The sequence below is a fragment of the Asterias amurensis genome, chromosome 8 (genome assembly GCF_032118995.1).
Source record: "Asterias amurensis chromosome 8, ASM3211899v1".
NCBI lineage: Eukaryota > Metazoa > Echinodermata > Asteroidea > Forcipulatida > Asteriidae > Asterias > Asterias amurensis.
In genome coordinates this window covers 13,798,331-13,814,192 of record NC_092655.1, presented here as the reverse complement: position 1 = coordinate 13,814,192, position 15,862 = coordinate 13,798,331, and the positions used below count along the sequence as shown (strand labels likewise).

At 39.3% G+C, this 15,862-nt stretch overlaps 2 protein-coding genes across 2 annotated transcripts in view; one reads left to right on the top strand and one right to left on the bottom strand.

The window, feature by feature from the left end:
• Window positions 1-3,600: 3,600 nt before the first annotated feature.
• LOC139940665 (uncharacterized) lies at window positions 3,601-8,156 on the bottom strand. The gene is made up of 5 exons (XM_071937023.1): window positions 7,934-8,156; window positions 7,164-7,389; window positions 6,493-6,848; window positions 5,322-5,406; window positions 3,601-4,773 (listed from the first exon to the last, which is right to left on the bottom strand). The coding sequence occupies exons 1-5, from the start codon at window positions 8,099-8,101 to the stop codon at window positions 4,283-4,285; spliced, it is 1,326 nt and encodes a 441-aa protein (XP_071793124.1). The 5' UTR covers window positions 8,102-8,156; the 3' UTR covers window positions 3,601-4,282.
• A 1,583-nt stretch (window positions 8,157-9,739) lies between these two features.
• The window catches only part of LOC139940360 (structural maintenance of chromosomes protein 3-like), a 39,340-nt gene continuing 33,217 nt past the window's right edge, over window positions 9,740-15,862 (top strand). The window contains exons 1-5 of the mRNA XM_071936574.1: window positions 9,740-9,982; window positions 10,783-10,858; window positions 12,992-13,030; window positions 13,864-14,003; window positions 15,463-15,542. Coding sequence (XP_071792675.1) covers window positions 9,968-9,982; window positions 10,783-10,858; window positions 12,992-13,030; window positions 13,864-14,003; window positions 15,463-15,542 — 350 coding nt within the window. The 5' untranslated portion in view covers window positions 9,740-9,967. The remainder of the gene's footprint in view (window positions 9,983-10,782; window positions 10,859-12,991; window positions 13,031-13,863; window positions 14,004-15,462; window positions 15,543-15,862) is intronic.

Below are 15,862 nucleotides of genomic sequence, written 5' to 3'. Positions count from 1 at the left end.
ACTTTTGCTAGACACAAAATGCCCTGGTTAAACCTATCGGTTTTTGAGAGATACAAATAATAATAGTAAAAACAAATAAAAATATTGACGATTTCAATAGCTGTTCTGACCACTAGTCTTGTTTGATTCGGTATATAAATTTGGAAGCCATATTAGTCTGAATAAGTCAAAATCTTGTATGATTTGGATGGAATCTAAACGGCCTGGGGTCCAAGCTCATCCCCGTCAACCAGCCTGACTTTGTGGCGTGACGAGGCCCAGCGGTTGCAAGCTCCGGACTCAACCTGTGATGTTTCTAATTGGCATGTGTGTGTGGGTTCGAGTCCCGGTCGTGAGACGTGTGTCCTTGAGCAGATACACCATAATTGCTGTGCCGTTAAAGAACACTAAATAGTGAAAGTAGAAGTATTTACTCCAGTGTTGCTGGTTCACATATCATTCAATATTATTGACAGGTCTCCTCAGGGTTGCAAGCTACAGTGATTGAGTTCAATTTGTTAATTTTATCCTTTTATCCTTTTTCATTAATAACAATAGTATAGCAAATGTCTCGTTCCAGTACTATACCTTAACAGACTGTAGTTCTTCGTGAACATAGAACAGCATCGACCCAACAATTTAAGTGATGTTATAGTAAGGTTAAGGAGCGTTCCCGCCAAAAAACAACGCCAACCATTTCTGCTAGAGTCCTTCTTCGACCAGATCAGATGATTTTCAGGCAAGTTATTAGAATCCATGTCTCTTTCTTGATCTCAACAACATACAAGCTGCGTTTACAACGAGCCTTTTGGTACAACACTGACGCCAACTGAAAAACGGTTCTAGGAATACAGTGGCGAGGCGTCGCGGGTCACATGAACCTGCGTTGTCTCTAAACAGGTGCAACATACATTAAAGGCTAGGGAATAAACTGTACGAATTCGCCTCAGGTAGCCACTGACAGCTTGAGCGAGGAGTTCTAATGTTCTTTGCCCCATTTTAGTTCTCAAAACTCTTAAAACCATGTATTGAAGGTAGTGTTACATCAAAATCCGTTGCATACCAATTCAAATGTATGCAAACATCGAACTGTGTCTTTTCTGAATAAATAAAATGGTATTATTATAAAATTATTTTGGGGTCATGCAACTTTTCCAGTTAAACACTGCATGCAAGTTAGGGTTGCTTTTGAATGTCTCATATAAGTGTAATAAAGTTGATAGTTGTTAATTTGAATATACCATTGTCACAAGTATAGTTTGTAAAATAGTGATAAATAATGTAATGAAAGGAACACGTTGCCTTGGATCGGACGAGTTGGTCTTTGAAAAGCGTTTGAAACCGTTTGTTATGAAATGCATATGGTTAGAAAGATGTTTTAAAAGTAGAATATAATGATCCACACAAGTATCACTCAAAATTGCACGGTTTTCCTTTTACTTCGCGAGCTAACACGGTCGGCCATTTATGGGAGTCAAAAATTTGACTCCCATAAATGGCCGACCGTGTTTGTCGACGAGGTAAAAGGAAAACCACGCAATTTCGAGGCATACTTGTGTAGATCATTGTATTCTACTTTTACAACATCTTTCTAACCATATGCAATTTATAACAAACGGTCACAGGACGCTTTTCAAAGACCAACTCGACCGATCCAAGGCAACGTGTTCCTTGAACTGTCATGCGACATTAAATGGGACTTAAAAGTAAAGTTACTTAAAAACACCTACCACATAGTCTAAGGCATAAACATCCGCGTAGCGAGCTATTTAACTCACATTTTTATCCTATTTAAAAGCCTTAAATCTATTTTGGCGGGGAAAATGGCCGCCTTCTAAATTTTTTTGTACTCGTTTAGAAACAATGCATTGAACAATCTCATGAAAAAGAATCATGTGAAAAAAATAAAATATTTACGGTGTACAGGGTGTGCATAAGTTTTTAGGGGGAAAACGGTAATTTTTAATTTATGCAAATTATGCAGGTTTCCCCTGCTTACTTTTTTCTACTCTTTGGATATGTTGTTTAAGAGGGTCTCAGGAGACACTTGCAAAAAAATCATTTCTGTTGCAAATTTGTCTAGGTCAAACCATAGATTAAAGGAACACGTTGCCTTGGATCGGACGAGTTGGTCAAAACAAAAGCGTTTGTAACCGTTTTCTATAAAATGCATATGGTTGGAAAGATGTTTTAAAAGTAGAATACAATGATCCACACAAGTTTGTCTCGAAATTGCGTGGGGTTCCTTCTACTGTGCGAACGAACATGGTCGGCCATTTATGGGAGTCAAAATTTTGACCCCCATAAATGGCCGACGTGTTAGTCGACAAGGTAAAAGGAAAACCACGCAATTTCGAGGCATGTTTGTGTGGATCATTGTATTCTACTTTTACAACATCTTTCTACCCATATGCATTTTATAAAAAACGGTTACAAACGCTTTTCAAAGACCAACTCGACCGATCCAAGGCAACGTGTTCCTTTAACTATACTAATTGTTATTGACAATGAGCTTATCAATCAGGATCTAAACATTTTCTAGAGAGTGGATGTTGATATAGAGCTTGATGAAATCTTCACTCATTCCCGGTGGTCTTATCCAAGACTGCTAGGATGGGCTGGATGCATGAGCTTGGGCTGATTCTTGCTCAAGATGTAGTGATAATGATAGGAACGAATGTACTGAGGTCGGTACAACGCGCTCAAAACATGACATCTACAATACATGGGATGTTCCATTGATAAATGTAAACAATCTTGTTCAACCAAATTAACAAAGTTTAGCATCGAGACCTATTTCTTGTGCAAGGCAAAAAAAATAAAATATTCATTTTAAATGGATGTACACAATAGAGCTACATAGAAATTAATCTTTCGTAAACAGGAAGACGGGTAATAAGGGGGAATGAATGACACAATGCGCGTGTGCATACGTCATGACGCGTCAGCCCACCGACATCGCCTAATGAGTTTTGCATGTAATTTTGTTTTCTTTTACAGTGACTTACTAGAAAAAAAACCTTCGCTTTATACTGAATGTCTAAAAGTCATAATCTTCAAGCCAATCATTGTACAGGCGATTAAAAAATACGGTGCATTTGCAATGATCAAAACAGGCAATCAGTGACAAATACTTCATAAATACCTCAGACAGTTTCGCTATTCCTAGCGGTGGAGAGCGCGTCACGTGGGGTGTATAAATAAGGGAATAAAAGAGTAGGCGACGAGTTCTTGAAGTCACCTGGAAGTGGTATTTTTTCAAAATAAAGCTTTTGTCACTAATACATGTGTTTTGATGAGTGGAATGTGAATAAACAGTTAACTAAGGTTTTAAAAAATCAGTTCTTATGTTATTTACAAATTTAAGAATAGACCCCGACCCGAGAGGGCGCTGTTCGTGACGTCAATCGAGGCAGACTTTGCCTGTAATGCGTAGAGTAAACACAATTGCAAAGTATTCGTAATCACGCGCCCGCGAACACACAACCCACGGGCAGATTCTTCACAAAGTTTTGATTTTAAAGGGAATCAATGTGTGGTGAAGAGGTTTTCAACTAGTGGTTTAATCCCAACGAGGCCTGGTTCTTGATAATTTACCGAGACGAAGTCGAGGTAAATTATAAAGAACCAGGCATCGGCGGGTTGAAACCACTAGTTGAAAACCGATTCAACATACTTTGATTCCCATTCATAAATACCTTTTCGGTCAAAAAGTAAAAATAAATGCAACAATTATAATTTTTCAATCTTTCAACACAACACCCCTCCAGCTATGAAATGGTAAAGCCCTCCGCCGCCCTCAGGTAAACAACTCCTTATAAGGGAATGCTGTGCGCGTCGCGCGTATCGCGTGATGTTTCAGCCGTTGCTCTTGACCAATAGGAATGAAGAAACTGTCTTATAAGAACAGGTGCAAGGTCACGTGTCACGCCCATGAACTAACACCTTTTACCGGTCATAAACAAAGGTTTATACACACCCACGTGACGCGCTCTCCACCAATAGAAATAGTGAAACTGTCTGAGATATTTATGAATTTTTTTTATCAAACCTCGAACTTTTAATGGTTAAAGTGTTTATAACTGTATTTTTTTACGTTTTTTAACAAAAGGGCATTGAATAAAAGAGTAGTGACTCGTTCTTAAACGTCCGTTAAAAACCTTGCAGGGTCGTTGCCGTGCGTTGCCGTGCGATTTATCACACGGCCGCCGACCCTGCCGGCTTTAAACGGCCGTTGAAGAACCCGTCGTGAGCCGATGTTTAAACCGTGCTTCAATGCCTTCAGAGTGGCGTGAATCGTAACTCAAATGCTACAGATCGTGCACTGTATTTCACGACCATTAACATACGGAGGGCACTGGAGGGAAATGCATACAACTTCCATCACGTAAAGAAGCGCCCCGTTATCATTGGCCTGAGTACCGGGGATGACCTCAGGTGCCTCATCCAAACATACAGCTTGCTGCCTCGCCTGGGTACTATATTCTGACATGAGGTAACCCTTATATTCCTTTGTCCAGTTGTCAGGACATTCGTTCTTGGCGGGAAATAACACCTGAGTGCCCCGACTGGTGAGACGACACACCGCGCACGGCACGCTATGATCGTGAAGAACTTCAGCATTTTCATGAGAAAAGGGGTCAACTATCTCGACTTGGTATTCCATTCCATATAGGCGTGAGGTACCTGATTGGGTTCCATCTATGTATGAAGCAGGTACATCTGGATCAGTTGGGAGACAGAAGAGATCCGTGCTTCCCCCCTTTTGATCCCAAAATGCGCCAGCACCATAACCTGTCGAGAAATTACACCTAAATATTAGCATTGTTGTCATAGTGCAGTACTCCTGGAATGCTGTTTGTGAATAATGTAAATATACAGCACACCAACAAAATTGCGAACATAAACGCCAAGTTCGATTAAAGGCAGTGCACACTATATTGGTTATTACTCAAAATAATTATTAGCGTATAAAACCTTTCTTGGTGACGAGTAATGGGGAGATGTTGATGGTATAAAACATTGTGAGAAACGGCTCCCTCTGAAGTGCCATAGTTTTCGAGAAAGAAGTAATTTTTCACGAATTTGATTTCGAGACCTCAAGTTTAGAACCTGAGGTCTCGAAATCAACCATCTAAACGCACGCAACTTCTTGTGACAATGGTGTTTTTTTTCTTTCCTTATTATCTCGCAAGTTCAATGACCGATTGAGCTCAAATTTTCACAGGTTTGTAGTTTTATGCATATGTTGAGATACACCAACTGTGAAGGCTAGTCTTTGACAAATACCAATAGTGTCCACTGCCTTTAATGGGCTTCATTGTAATAACAGAAAAACCTACCTTGATATACGAGCTCTGTGCCTGCCTGGTTTGGGCAAGTGGTTCTTCCCCACCGAATGTATGTCGGTCCTGAAGAACTACGCCCCTGCAATATCATTATTTTGCAGACAAATAATTTATTGCCATTTTATGCATGGGAAATAATGGATGGGATTCAGCTAAGTGATATTTGAAGCTTTGCATGGTGTGAAAGATTAGAATAATCTATAAATAATAGTAAACTTGCAGTATATACAACCATAGTAAATCTCTTTTGAGGGAGTGTCGGCTATGGTTAAAGCCGGTTTGGTCTCGACGCTTCGAACAGTGCTCTCTGTTCGTCTTCAGAAAAAAAGTTTTTCTCGACAGATGAATAATTTATATATTTTTTTAAATCTTAATAGGTCCAAAATCGTAGGTAAAAGGCCCGGTCACACAGGCCTCGGTAACGAGAACGAAAACGAGAATGTTAACAATGCACGCCCCGATGGTTGAATGAGCGTGGGCATATTCTGCGTGGAACAATAATTTAACCAATAGAATGCGTTTTTTTTTTGCGTCGTGATCATTGTTTTCATTACCAGCTGCAATGGACCCTTCCCATGAAATAATGTTATGCTAATTACATTCACGTATGCGTACATACCCTGTTGGTTGGCAAACGCCTTAGAGTTGTGCACTGAGCAGAAGCGCAATCGCGTCTGCGTCACGCAGCCATTAGTCTAGCCTTGCTCAAGGCAGTCGCATTATTCGCTCCGAAAAGACACAGCTGTAAACCCACCCGCCGTATACCCTGTGCATGGTGTGACCCACCCGTATACACACTGTCACATCGCACGAATACTGTTCACACAAGTCATCGCACTCGTACACCACTAACCGCATGCGGAGACAGACGGCCTCCGCATGCGGATAGTGTACGGGGGCATCGTGTCGTGCGATGTTACGCACAGTTAATACGGGTGGGTTGTACGCACAGTGAATACTGGTGGGTTTTTATACAGCGGCGGTCTTTTTTCGGAGTGAATAATTCGACTGCCTTGAGCAAGGCTACCATTAGTCGTGTACAAAACAGCGCGATGTTCCCTCATTAAATTGCCAACCAAAACGTTAGTGCGCACGCGCTATGTGCAATTTACATATTATTTCATGGGAAGGGTCTATTAAACCATGTGAACAAAACTTCAATTACCTGTTTTCCTTGAGGCCCTTGCTCACCACGTGGTCCTCTGATACCAGATTTTCCTGCAATACCGGATAGTCCTGGCTCACCAGTTTGACCTGGCTCACCAGTTGGTCCGCGCTCACCAGTTGGTCCTGGCTCACCCCTTGGTCCTTGCTTACCGGGTTGGCCTCGCCCACCAGGAAGTCCTGTTTCACCGGGTGGTCCTGGCTCACCGGGTTGTCCCGGTCCAATGGGTGGTATTGGACTAGCGGGTTGTCCCGGGCGGCAGTCCCTTCCATCCCTCCCGTCACGACCGTCTCTGCCATCCTTCCCATCTTTTCCGTCCCGGCAAGTTAAAACTGGAGAGTATAGTCTAAGTGGATCTAAATTATGAAATATAAGGGCAAGGATTCCATCATCGTGAAGAAAAGACCTTAACTATGTCAGGACCGGGCTTCTTGGACTTTACAAAAGTATTTTGTTGTCTCTAAATGGTAGTTACCTCGAAATAAAATTTCAATATTTTTCCTAGAAAGGAGTGCCTCTTCTTTGCAAGAGTTGAGTCCGTGCTGTACTACTTCTATCTTTATTATCCATAATACATCTGTCACTTGCTTGTGCAGATAATGTGCATAATCTGTAAAAGATAATGTCGAGGGCAGCTCCTTTAACATTAACTTTCCTCCTTCGATTCTTACCAGTTTGGGAAGTATGAAATCCCGATTGAAACGTCATATTCCCCTCAGCATGGCCGTTCTCAGTAGATATATGTGGTTCATGATCTCTCCGTATTCGCAGTTGGGCTTTATTCGAAGTCTGACCATTCACTTCGGGAGTAGGAGTGCCTTGTTGCTGAGTGGCGTCGTTTGTGGTGACATGTTTTTCCAAGATAAACAATCGGTCTTCATGTGAAAGTAACTGGTCCTAAATTCGTATAAAACCCAAATATCCCAGATCAACACACACAAATCTACTCCTGGCATATTAATATATACATGTTTGTTGTTTGATTCGGTATTTTGGAAGCCATATTATCTGAGAGGCAGCCCAGTGGGAATAAGTCAAAATCTTTTGAGATTTGGAAGGAATCTAATGGCCTGGGGTCCAAGCTCATATCGTCGTCAATCAGCCTGATTTTGTGGCGTGACGAGGCCCAGCGGTTGCAAGCACTCGACACAACCTGTGTGTTTTTTGTTTGACATGATTGTGTGTGGGTTCGAGTCCCGGTCGTGAGACGTGCGTCCTTGAGCAAGATACTAACACCATAAATTGTGCCGTTAAAGAACTCGGAACACTTATAGTAAGAGGGGTAGCATACCCAGTGTTGCTGGTTCACATAATTATCATTCAATTGTTGACAGGTCTCCTCAGGGTTGCAAGCTACAGTGATCGAGTTCAATTTGTTAATTTTATCCTTTGGTTTCATTAATAACAATAGTATAGCAAATGTCTCGTTCCAGTACTATACCTTAACAGACTGTAGTTCTTCGTGAACATAGAACAGCATCGACCCAACAATAAGTGATGTTATAGTAAGGTTAAGGAGCGTTCCCGCCAAAAACCAACGCCAACCATTTCTGCTAGAGTTCTTCTTCGACCAGATCAGATGGTTTTCAGGCAAGTTATTAGAATCCATGTCTCTTTCTTGATCTCAACAACATACAAGCTGCGTTTACAACGAGCCTTTTGGTACAACACTGACGCCAAGTGAAAACAGTTCTATGAATACAGTGGCGAGGAGTCGCGGGGTCACATGAACTTCGATCATTAACAGTCATGTGCAACATACATTAAAGGCAGTGGATACTTATGATAATTGTGGAAGACAATATCCTCACTTGCTGTATTCCAAGACATGCATGAGAATAGCAAACCTGTGGAATTTGAGACACAATATATTGGTCATCAAAGTTGCAAACAAAAAATGATGCTTTCAGATGCTGCATATACTATTAAAAGGCTTGTTGCATGAAGCCTTTTCGAAATTTGTTTAGTTTTGTGTGAAAAATTACCACTTTCACAATGTTACTAGACTACAGAACTTCAAATTGGTCGTTTTGAACACTGTTTTATAATATCAACCGTTTTACGGTGCTTCTTACCACGAAGATTTCAATAGCTTTCAATAGCTGTTCCGACCACTACGTCGGAACAGCTAATAAAAACAATAAAAATCAAGACGAAAACAATACCTGTTCCGACGGGTCGGAACAGCTATAATAATACTAATAATAAAAATAATAAAAATCTCGACAAAAACAATACCTGTTCCGACGGTAGGTCGGAACAGCTAATAATTGCTAGGCAGATATTTTCTGAAAGTTTGCCCTGCATTGCCTTATGATAGCTCTTCAACCAATGTGCGAGTATACTCGATTGACTCAAGATGGGGGAATGATGATGATTACGTGTATACTATTGACAAATTCAACCATACAAAAGTTTAAGTTGAACAATTACAAAATAAAACATACCGTTTATACGAAAAGAAGCAAAATATTTATTAGAATTACTATCAATCGGGCAGCATCATTCAATGCACAAATTAATAGAACCAATTAAAAAATTGTCTAACCCAAAGAAGTACAAAAGAATTTAAAATTGGTGCATAAGCACATACATGTACATGTACCCTACATGTACACGTAGACCTACATGTGATGTAGGTTGTTCCACAGTCTTCCTTCTTGAATTAAAGCATTTATCAGTATAATCAGTATTCCGTTGTGATCATGACATACAACTTACAAGCTTCAATAATATGTACTAGTTAAGAATAATTGTGTTAATGAAAAGAAGGGAAATTATGTTTTTTTATATTTTATAAAAGACTCTGAAAAGGCAAAATTACGGTATAAAGAAATGTAAAAAGTTTTCTTTCGCAGAAAAGGAAAAAAGGGAATATTGGAGAACCCGGGCATTGATCCCGGTACCTCTCACATGCTAAGCGAGCGCTCTACCATTTGAGCTAGTCCCCCACATGAAAGCAATGGGTAAATTTAACAATATATCTTATTAATTTATTTTCAAGCTGGTAAACGGTTCATCCGCGTCTGGATACGCAACGATAACTTCTTGGGTACCAGCGAGTCACAAAGCTCTTGATGGTCGATCCCATTCTACAGCATGGGTATAGCATTGTACATTTTTGTCTACCTTTGAACTTCATTAAAACAAATATGACTGACGTTAACATCCTTTTTGTGCTCTTTCATTGTATATTTTTGGTTATGTTGCTAAAACGTAACCTAAACGTATCAATCACCGGACTATTTATATTTAGCCGACAACGCTTTGTACCTACAAAAAATGGAATCATCCGTTCTTGAGAAGCGCGCCATTTTGGTTTTGTGCTCAATTTTCCGCAAATAGGTCCCCAGATTGTCATCGTTTTGCCTAGATTTAACCTTAAAGAATGAGCGATCTCCATTCTGCTTGTCTAAGGTGTTGCTAAAATCAACCCCAATAAGGTTGTGTCAGAAAATCTAGTGATTCTTGCAAAATGTATATAAAACAGGTAAGTTTTTAGGTTATTGTCATGTTACAAAAAAATACGATCGTATGTGTTTGTACATGTTTTTACATACGAATAACGTTATTTGGTTGGGCATTGCGATGATTCTGAGGTGATAGCGCACTTTTTTAGTATTTAAAGGAGGGGGATCAGAAAGATCTAAAGCATAACATGGAAATGGAATGGGAATAGCCTATCCATTTCACGAAATTTAATTGGGTTATTTAGTTATTTTACCAAACAAGGAGCCCCATGACTATTATTTAATATTTCACGACCATTCAAAAACCAACCACACACTCCTGACTCCACAGCACAGATCAACAAGCATGACAAGGCTTGCACTTACAGACATTCAATGATTCTGATGATTTTGACATATATATATGAATGTGAATGACAATCAAAATCAATGAAATGACAGAAGATTCTTTTCTTTAGGACAAAGATAGTATGATTTTGAGTCAAGAAGAAGAGTTTTTAAGACTTGATTGTTTATTTGGAATTATGTTATAAATATATAAAATTGTTATTAATAATTTGATTGATTAAGTTATATTTATTATTATTTTGATGTAGTGTCTTTTTTCCTTAACATTTCATTTGACAAATGAATGAAGGCTAGGGAATTATGCAAAACAGGGGTTTGTTTGTGTAACCTGTAAGTGTAGGCAGGTAGCAATTTTGTTTGGGTTTTGGTATTTTATTATTTAGTTAATTAAGATTAAGAAACAACCCAAGGTAACAAATGAAATATGCTGATTTCTAATAACATTTTCTTTTATTTAATTTTAAAATCAAAGGTCACCATTCAGGGATTCCGAAGTTACCGGGACCAAACTGTCATAGAACCATTCAGTTCTAAACACAATGTTGTTGGTAAGTTCATATTTAAATAAATCCCACATGTAGTTATCATTAAATAAGTTGTATTTTTATAACCACTTTAAAGGAACACGTTGCCTTGGATCGGTCGAGTTGGTCTTTGAAAAGCGTTTGTAACCGGTTTTTTTACATAAAATGCATATGGGTAGAAAGATGTTGTAAAAGTAAACTGCGCCAATAAAGTATCTAAACACTTACAAATGGTCAGATATATCGGAACCTGAAATAGTATGCCAAAAAATAATTATTCATTTCTATTCACTGTTAATTTCTGCACATTTTGACACATCTTATGTTGCGCTACGATGTTGTTTAGTGGATTTATGGACACTTGAGTGGCTTAAGGTCGAATTTCAAAAGTTGCAAAAGCCCCTATTCAAGCTAAATCGTTGTATTGTGACGAGTAAGATCAGCGTTTCTTTTGCCCGCCCTTTATAAATGATTTTTTTGTCGCGTTTTGGATAAATCGGTTGCGATGAACATCAGCAATAATTGTCAGTAACCAAGCAAAGGGGTCAAAGATGGGAGGCATACAACAAAATGGGTTAAGAGCCAGAATCCCTGATTATGGTAAGACAGGGAAAGGTGTTTCAAGATAACAGGAAAGATGGCTCAACTGACCAAACAGGAAAGAGGACGGATCGTTGGTTTGATAGAAGCCGGTATGTCGATTCGAGCTGCAGCTCATCAAGTTGGAACGTCACCAGCGACGGTCAGTAAAATGGTGGAATGGCTACCAAGCTCAGGGAAATGTGGACAACCTGCCAAGGAGTGGCCGCCCGAGTGTGACTTCTGCAGCAGAAGAAAGTGAACAAGTCCATCAAGCCTGACACCACTCTCGAGGGATTGCGACGCATCCTGATCAGGAAATGGCAGGGGATTGACCAGGGACAGATCAGATGTCTCGTTTGGAGTATGAGAAGACGACTCCTTGCCGTTAACAGTGATGGAGGACACACCAAGTATTGAGGACAGGATATCAGCAGTTTTAGAGTTAAAGATACGGCCATAAATTTCATGGTCAAGTAAACGAAACGAGTTTGTGTCTTTTGTCTTGATTTTGTCTGTGTGTGAGGCTTGTGTGGGTTCCCTTCTGGAATTGGGGTGAATAGGGGCTTTTGCAACTTTTGAAATTCGACCTTAAGCCACTCAAGTGCCCATAAATCCACCCAACAACATCGTAGCGCAACATAACATGTGTCAAAATGTGCACAAATTAACGGTGAATAGAAATGAATAATTATTCTTTGGCATACTAATTCAGGTTCCGATAAATCTGACTATTTGTAAGTGTTTAGATACTTTATTGGCGCAGTTTAGAATACAATGATTCACACACACATGCCTCGAAATTGCACGGTTTTCCTTTTACCTCGTCGACTAACACGGTCGGGCATTTATGGGAGTCAAGTTTTTGACTCCCATAAATGGCCGACCATGTTAGTTCGCACAGTAAAAATTTTGAGGCAAACTTGTGTGGATCATTGTGTTCTACTTTTAAAACATCTTTCCAACCATATGCATTTTATAAAAAAGGGTTACAAACGCTTTTTATAGACCAACTCGTCCGATCCAAGGCAACGTGTTCCTTTAAAGTAATAATAAAAATAAAGACTTGTATAGCGCACATATCCACCCTGCTGGGTGTTCAAGGCGCAGTTTAACCAACAACAAAACGATAGAAAAACACACACAACATAAATAGTCCTTGAAAACCTGTGAAATTGGTGGTACAAAGACAAGATCTAAGATTAAGTGGTAGATTAAGTATTAAATAATGTTTAGTTTTAGCGATAAAGTACGGAATGAAAACTGTCCATAATACAGGGATGAGATTGTTCAGTCTTTTGGCTGAATTCAGTCTTTTTATGTCAGCCTGGTGAAGAAAATCAGACAATATTTTTTTCCACAAATAAAGAAACCCTGCTCATTTGTCTACTTTTCTGGTGCTTTGGATACTGTTTCCAAAAGCTCCTTGGAATCTATAACCCCAGGGGTTACCAAACGATAGAATTGCCAACATTTCAACATACCTTTGAACTTGTATCCAAGTTTCAGACTTTTTTGTTTGTAATGACTCTCACCCCTGATAAAAAAATTGAAATTTGTTACTGTTTTTTTTTGCAGTTGGACGAAATGGATCAGGAAAGAGCAACTTTTTCTATGGTAAGATAATTTAATAATGTTGGGGTCCAGTGGACTCCCACTACCAGTGCAATAGAAACGTATTTTATACTTCAACTGGGTAAATAAATAATAAATAAGTTTTGTTTGACTGATGACGAAATTGTGTCAGTGATATTCGACTGTTACGTGTGACGTGTTCTGGGCTGTTTAGACCTGGGCACGATTTCACAGAGCAGTTTAAGCAGAAAATATGAAGGATACCAGTTACAGAAAATACACGTGATGTTGTATTTTGGCTGTTAGCCTTAGTCTGATTAGCAAGACTTTGTAGTGCTTACCAGGCATGCAACTCTTCTGCGTTTTGGTTTTTTTTTTTTACGTGAAAAAAAGAAAAAAGTATTTTTTTTTTTTTTTTTTTTTTTAGCCTAATATATGCCTGGCATTAACAGTGTACAACTACAATCATGTAAAATAAGCCTAGTACATGCTAAAAATGCACCTAAGAGCATAATAAACCTCAACATTTTCTAGGGTACCATTGTGGGTCTCATGTCCTGTGGCGTTTCGGCTGCCTCGCTCCGCACTTGCCTTGTGCCTTTGAAAATGTCCCTCTTTTTTTTTCAACGGGCAGTTGCAGTTAATTTCTGATTTGTTTTACACTTGGATAAATCAGAAAAGTGTGATTAAATAGCCTGAAACGTGTATTAAAGCCTTTAGTTACCATAATGTACATGTAGGCAAGCCCTTGTACCGGTACTCTATTACATTTTCCTACTTTTTTCTGAGAACAAATAATGTCTGCATTGTAACCACATTATCTTATCAAATCACGATTGACAAATGTAACTATCGCTCATCTTGTTGTCCAACAGCCATTCAGTTCGTCCTTAGTGATGAGTTCAATAACCTCCGACCCGAGCAGCGACAGTCTCTCCTCCATGAGGGTACTGGTCCGAGGGTCATCTCTGCCTTTGTGGAAATCGTCTTCGACAACTCAGATAACAGAATTCCTGTAAGTATAGTCCTTTTGTTTAGCGTGCCTTGGTTGAGAGGTGTATCAGTAATCTATCGAACTCAAGTACTTGTGGCCAAGTCATCAGAGTGTGGGTTTCAGTCTAGTTTTGATTCTAAAACCATGGTGTTCGCACGTACACACAACCAACGTTCTGATCTATGTACATGGTAAACTGTGCACAAATAAACAAAGAGGGCGCTGTGACTAGTGTTTATTTTCCCCACCGGCATGGGAACAGAATTACAAATTACAAACATACAGGGCACTAATATAAAGCACATTGACACGGTTATTGTGAAATGCACTATATAAGAACAAGTATTATTATGATAGTGTGCAGTTTGCATAGATCTGAATGTTGGTTGTGTGTGTGCACAAGTCTTGGAACCAAGACTAGTTGGAGTCCTGATTGTGGTGCTTTAGTTCTTGGGGGAGTCTTCAATATAGTACAATTGCTTCTTGGTAAATGGGTACCTGTAATGGTAGAGATTGGTGATCTGAATGATTGGCAACCTTTAAGTCAATTTGGCTGCCGGTACTGCATACTCCAAAGGAGTAGAGTTGGTTTTCAGAAATGCTTTAGGGCCCAATGAAGGGGTTAATATAAAAGAACAAAAAGTTATAAATATATTAAATGCAGGGATGAGATTGTTCAGACTTTTGGCTGAATTCAGACTTTTTATGTTGGCCTGGTGAAGAAAATCAGACAATATTTGTTTCAACAAATAAAGAAATCCTGTTTCCAAAAGCTCATTGTAATCTATAACCCCAGAGGTTACCAAAAGGTACAAATCTTTGAATTTGTATTCCAGATTCAGACTTTTTCGTTTGTAATGACTCTCACCCCTGTGAATGAAACTATGGACCATGTTGGTCATGTACCCTGTGTGCCGTTGATACTTTATAAAATAGTACTTTCATTGTACAAAATGGTATCTGAGTACCGACCTAAGTATTTCTCAAAGTTAACCTCACTATACCAATGTGTACCTAATCCTACCTAAAGGGACACATTCTTAACCAAGTACTGTACCCATTTAATACCCAAGTGTCTGTATACCCAACCCAGGTGTACCTATTTTATACCCAAGTTTCTGTATACCCAACCCAGGTGTATCCATTTTATACCCAAGTGTCTGTATACCCAACCCAGGTGTACCTATTTTATACCCAAGTTTCTGTATACCCAACCCAGGTGTGTCCATTTTATACCCAAGTGTCTGTATACCTAACCCAGGTGTACTTTTTTATACCCAAGTGTCTGTATACCCAACCCAGGTGTACCTATTTTATACCCAAGTGTCTGTATACCCAACCCAGGTGTACCTATTTTATACCCAAGTGTCTGTGCCCCCAACCCAGGTGTACCTATTTTACAATGAGATCTTAATTTCATTAAAACTAACTATGTATTCATGTATAAAGTGTTATCTTTCTATTGCAATTTTACCAACAGATCGAAAAAGAGGAAGTAACTTTACGCCGTGTGATTGGTTCGAAAAAGGATCAGTATTTTCTGGACAAGAAAATGGTCACGTAAGTTTTACATTGTACTTTGCCGCCAGTTTATCCAAAAAGCATTCTACTAAATGTCTGCTACCTGACTACCAAATCAAATGCCATTGTTTTTGTAATATCTATTTCTGCGATTGAATTTGAGGCATCCTACAAAAAAATCAGGAATAACCCCTAAACCTTGTTGTGGAGCGTTACTCATAATGCAGTGTTTGTTAACTGTGAAGATATGGAAAGGTTTGCGGTAACACCATGTAATGACTCTCTAATGAGTTGGGGTGGTTCTGAAAATAACCGCTGGCTTCAACTCGACGTTTCAATCAGTATGCTCTGATCGTCTT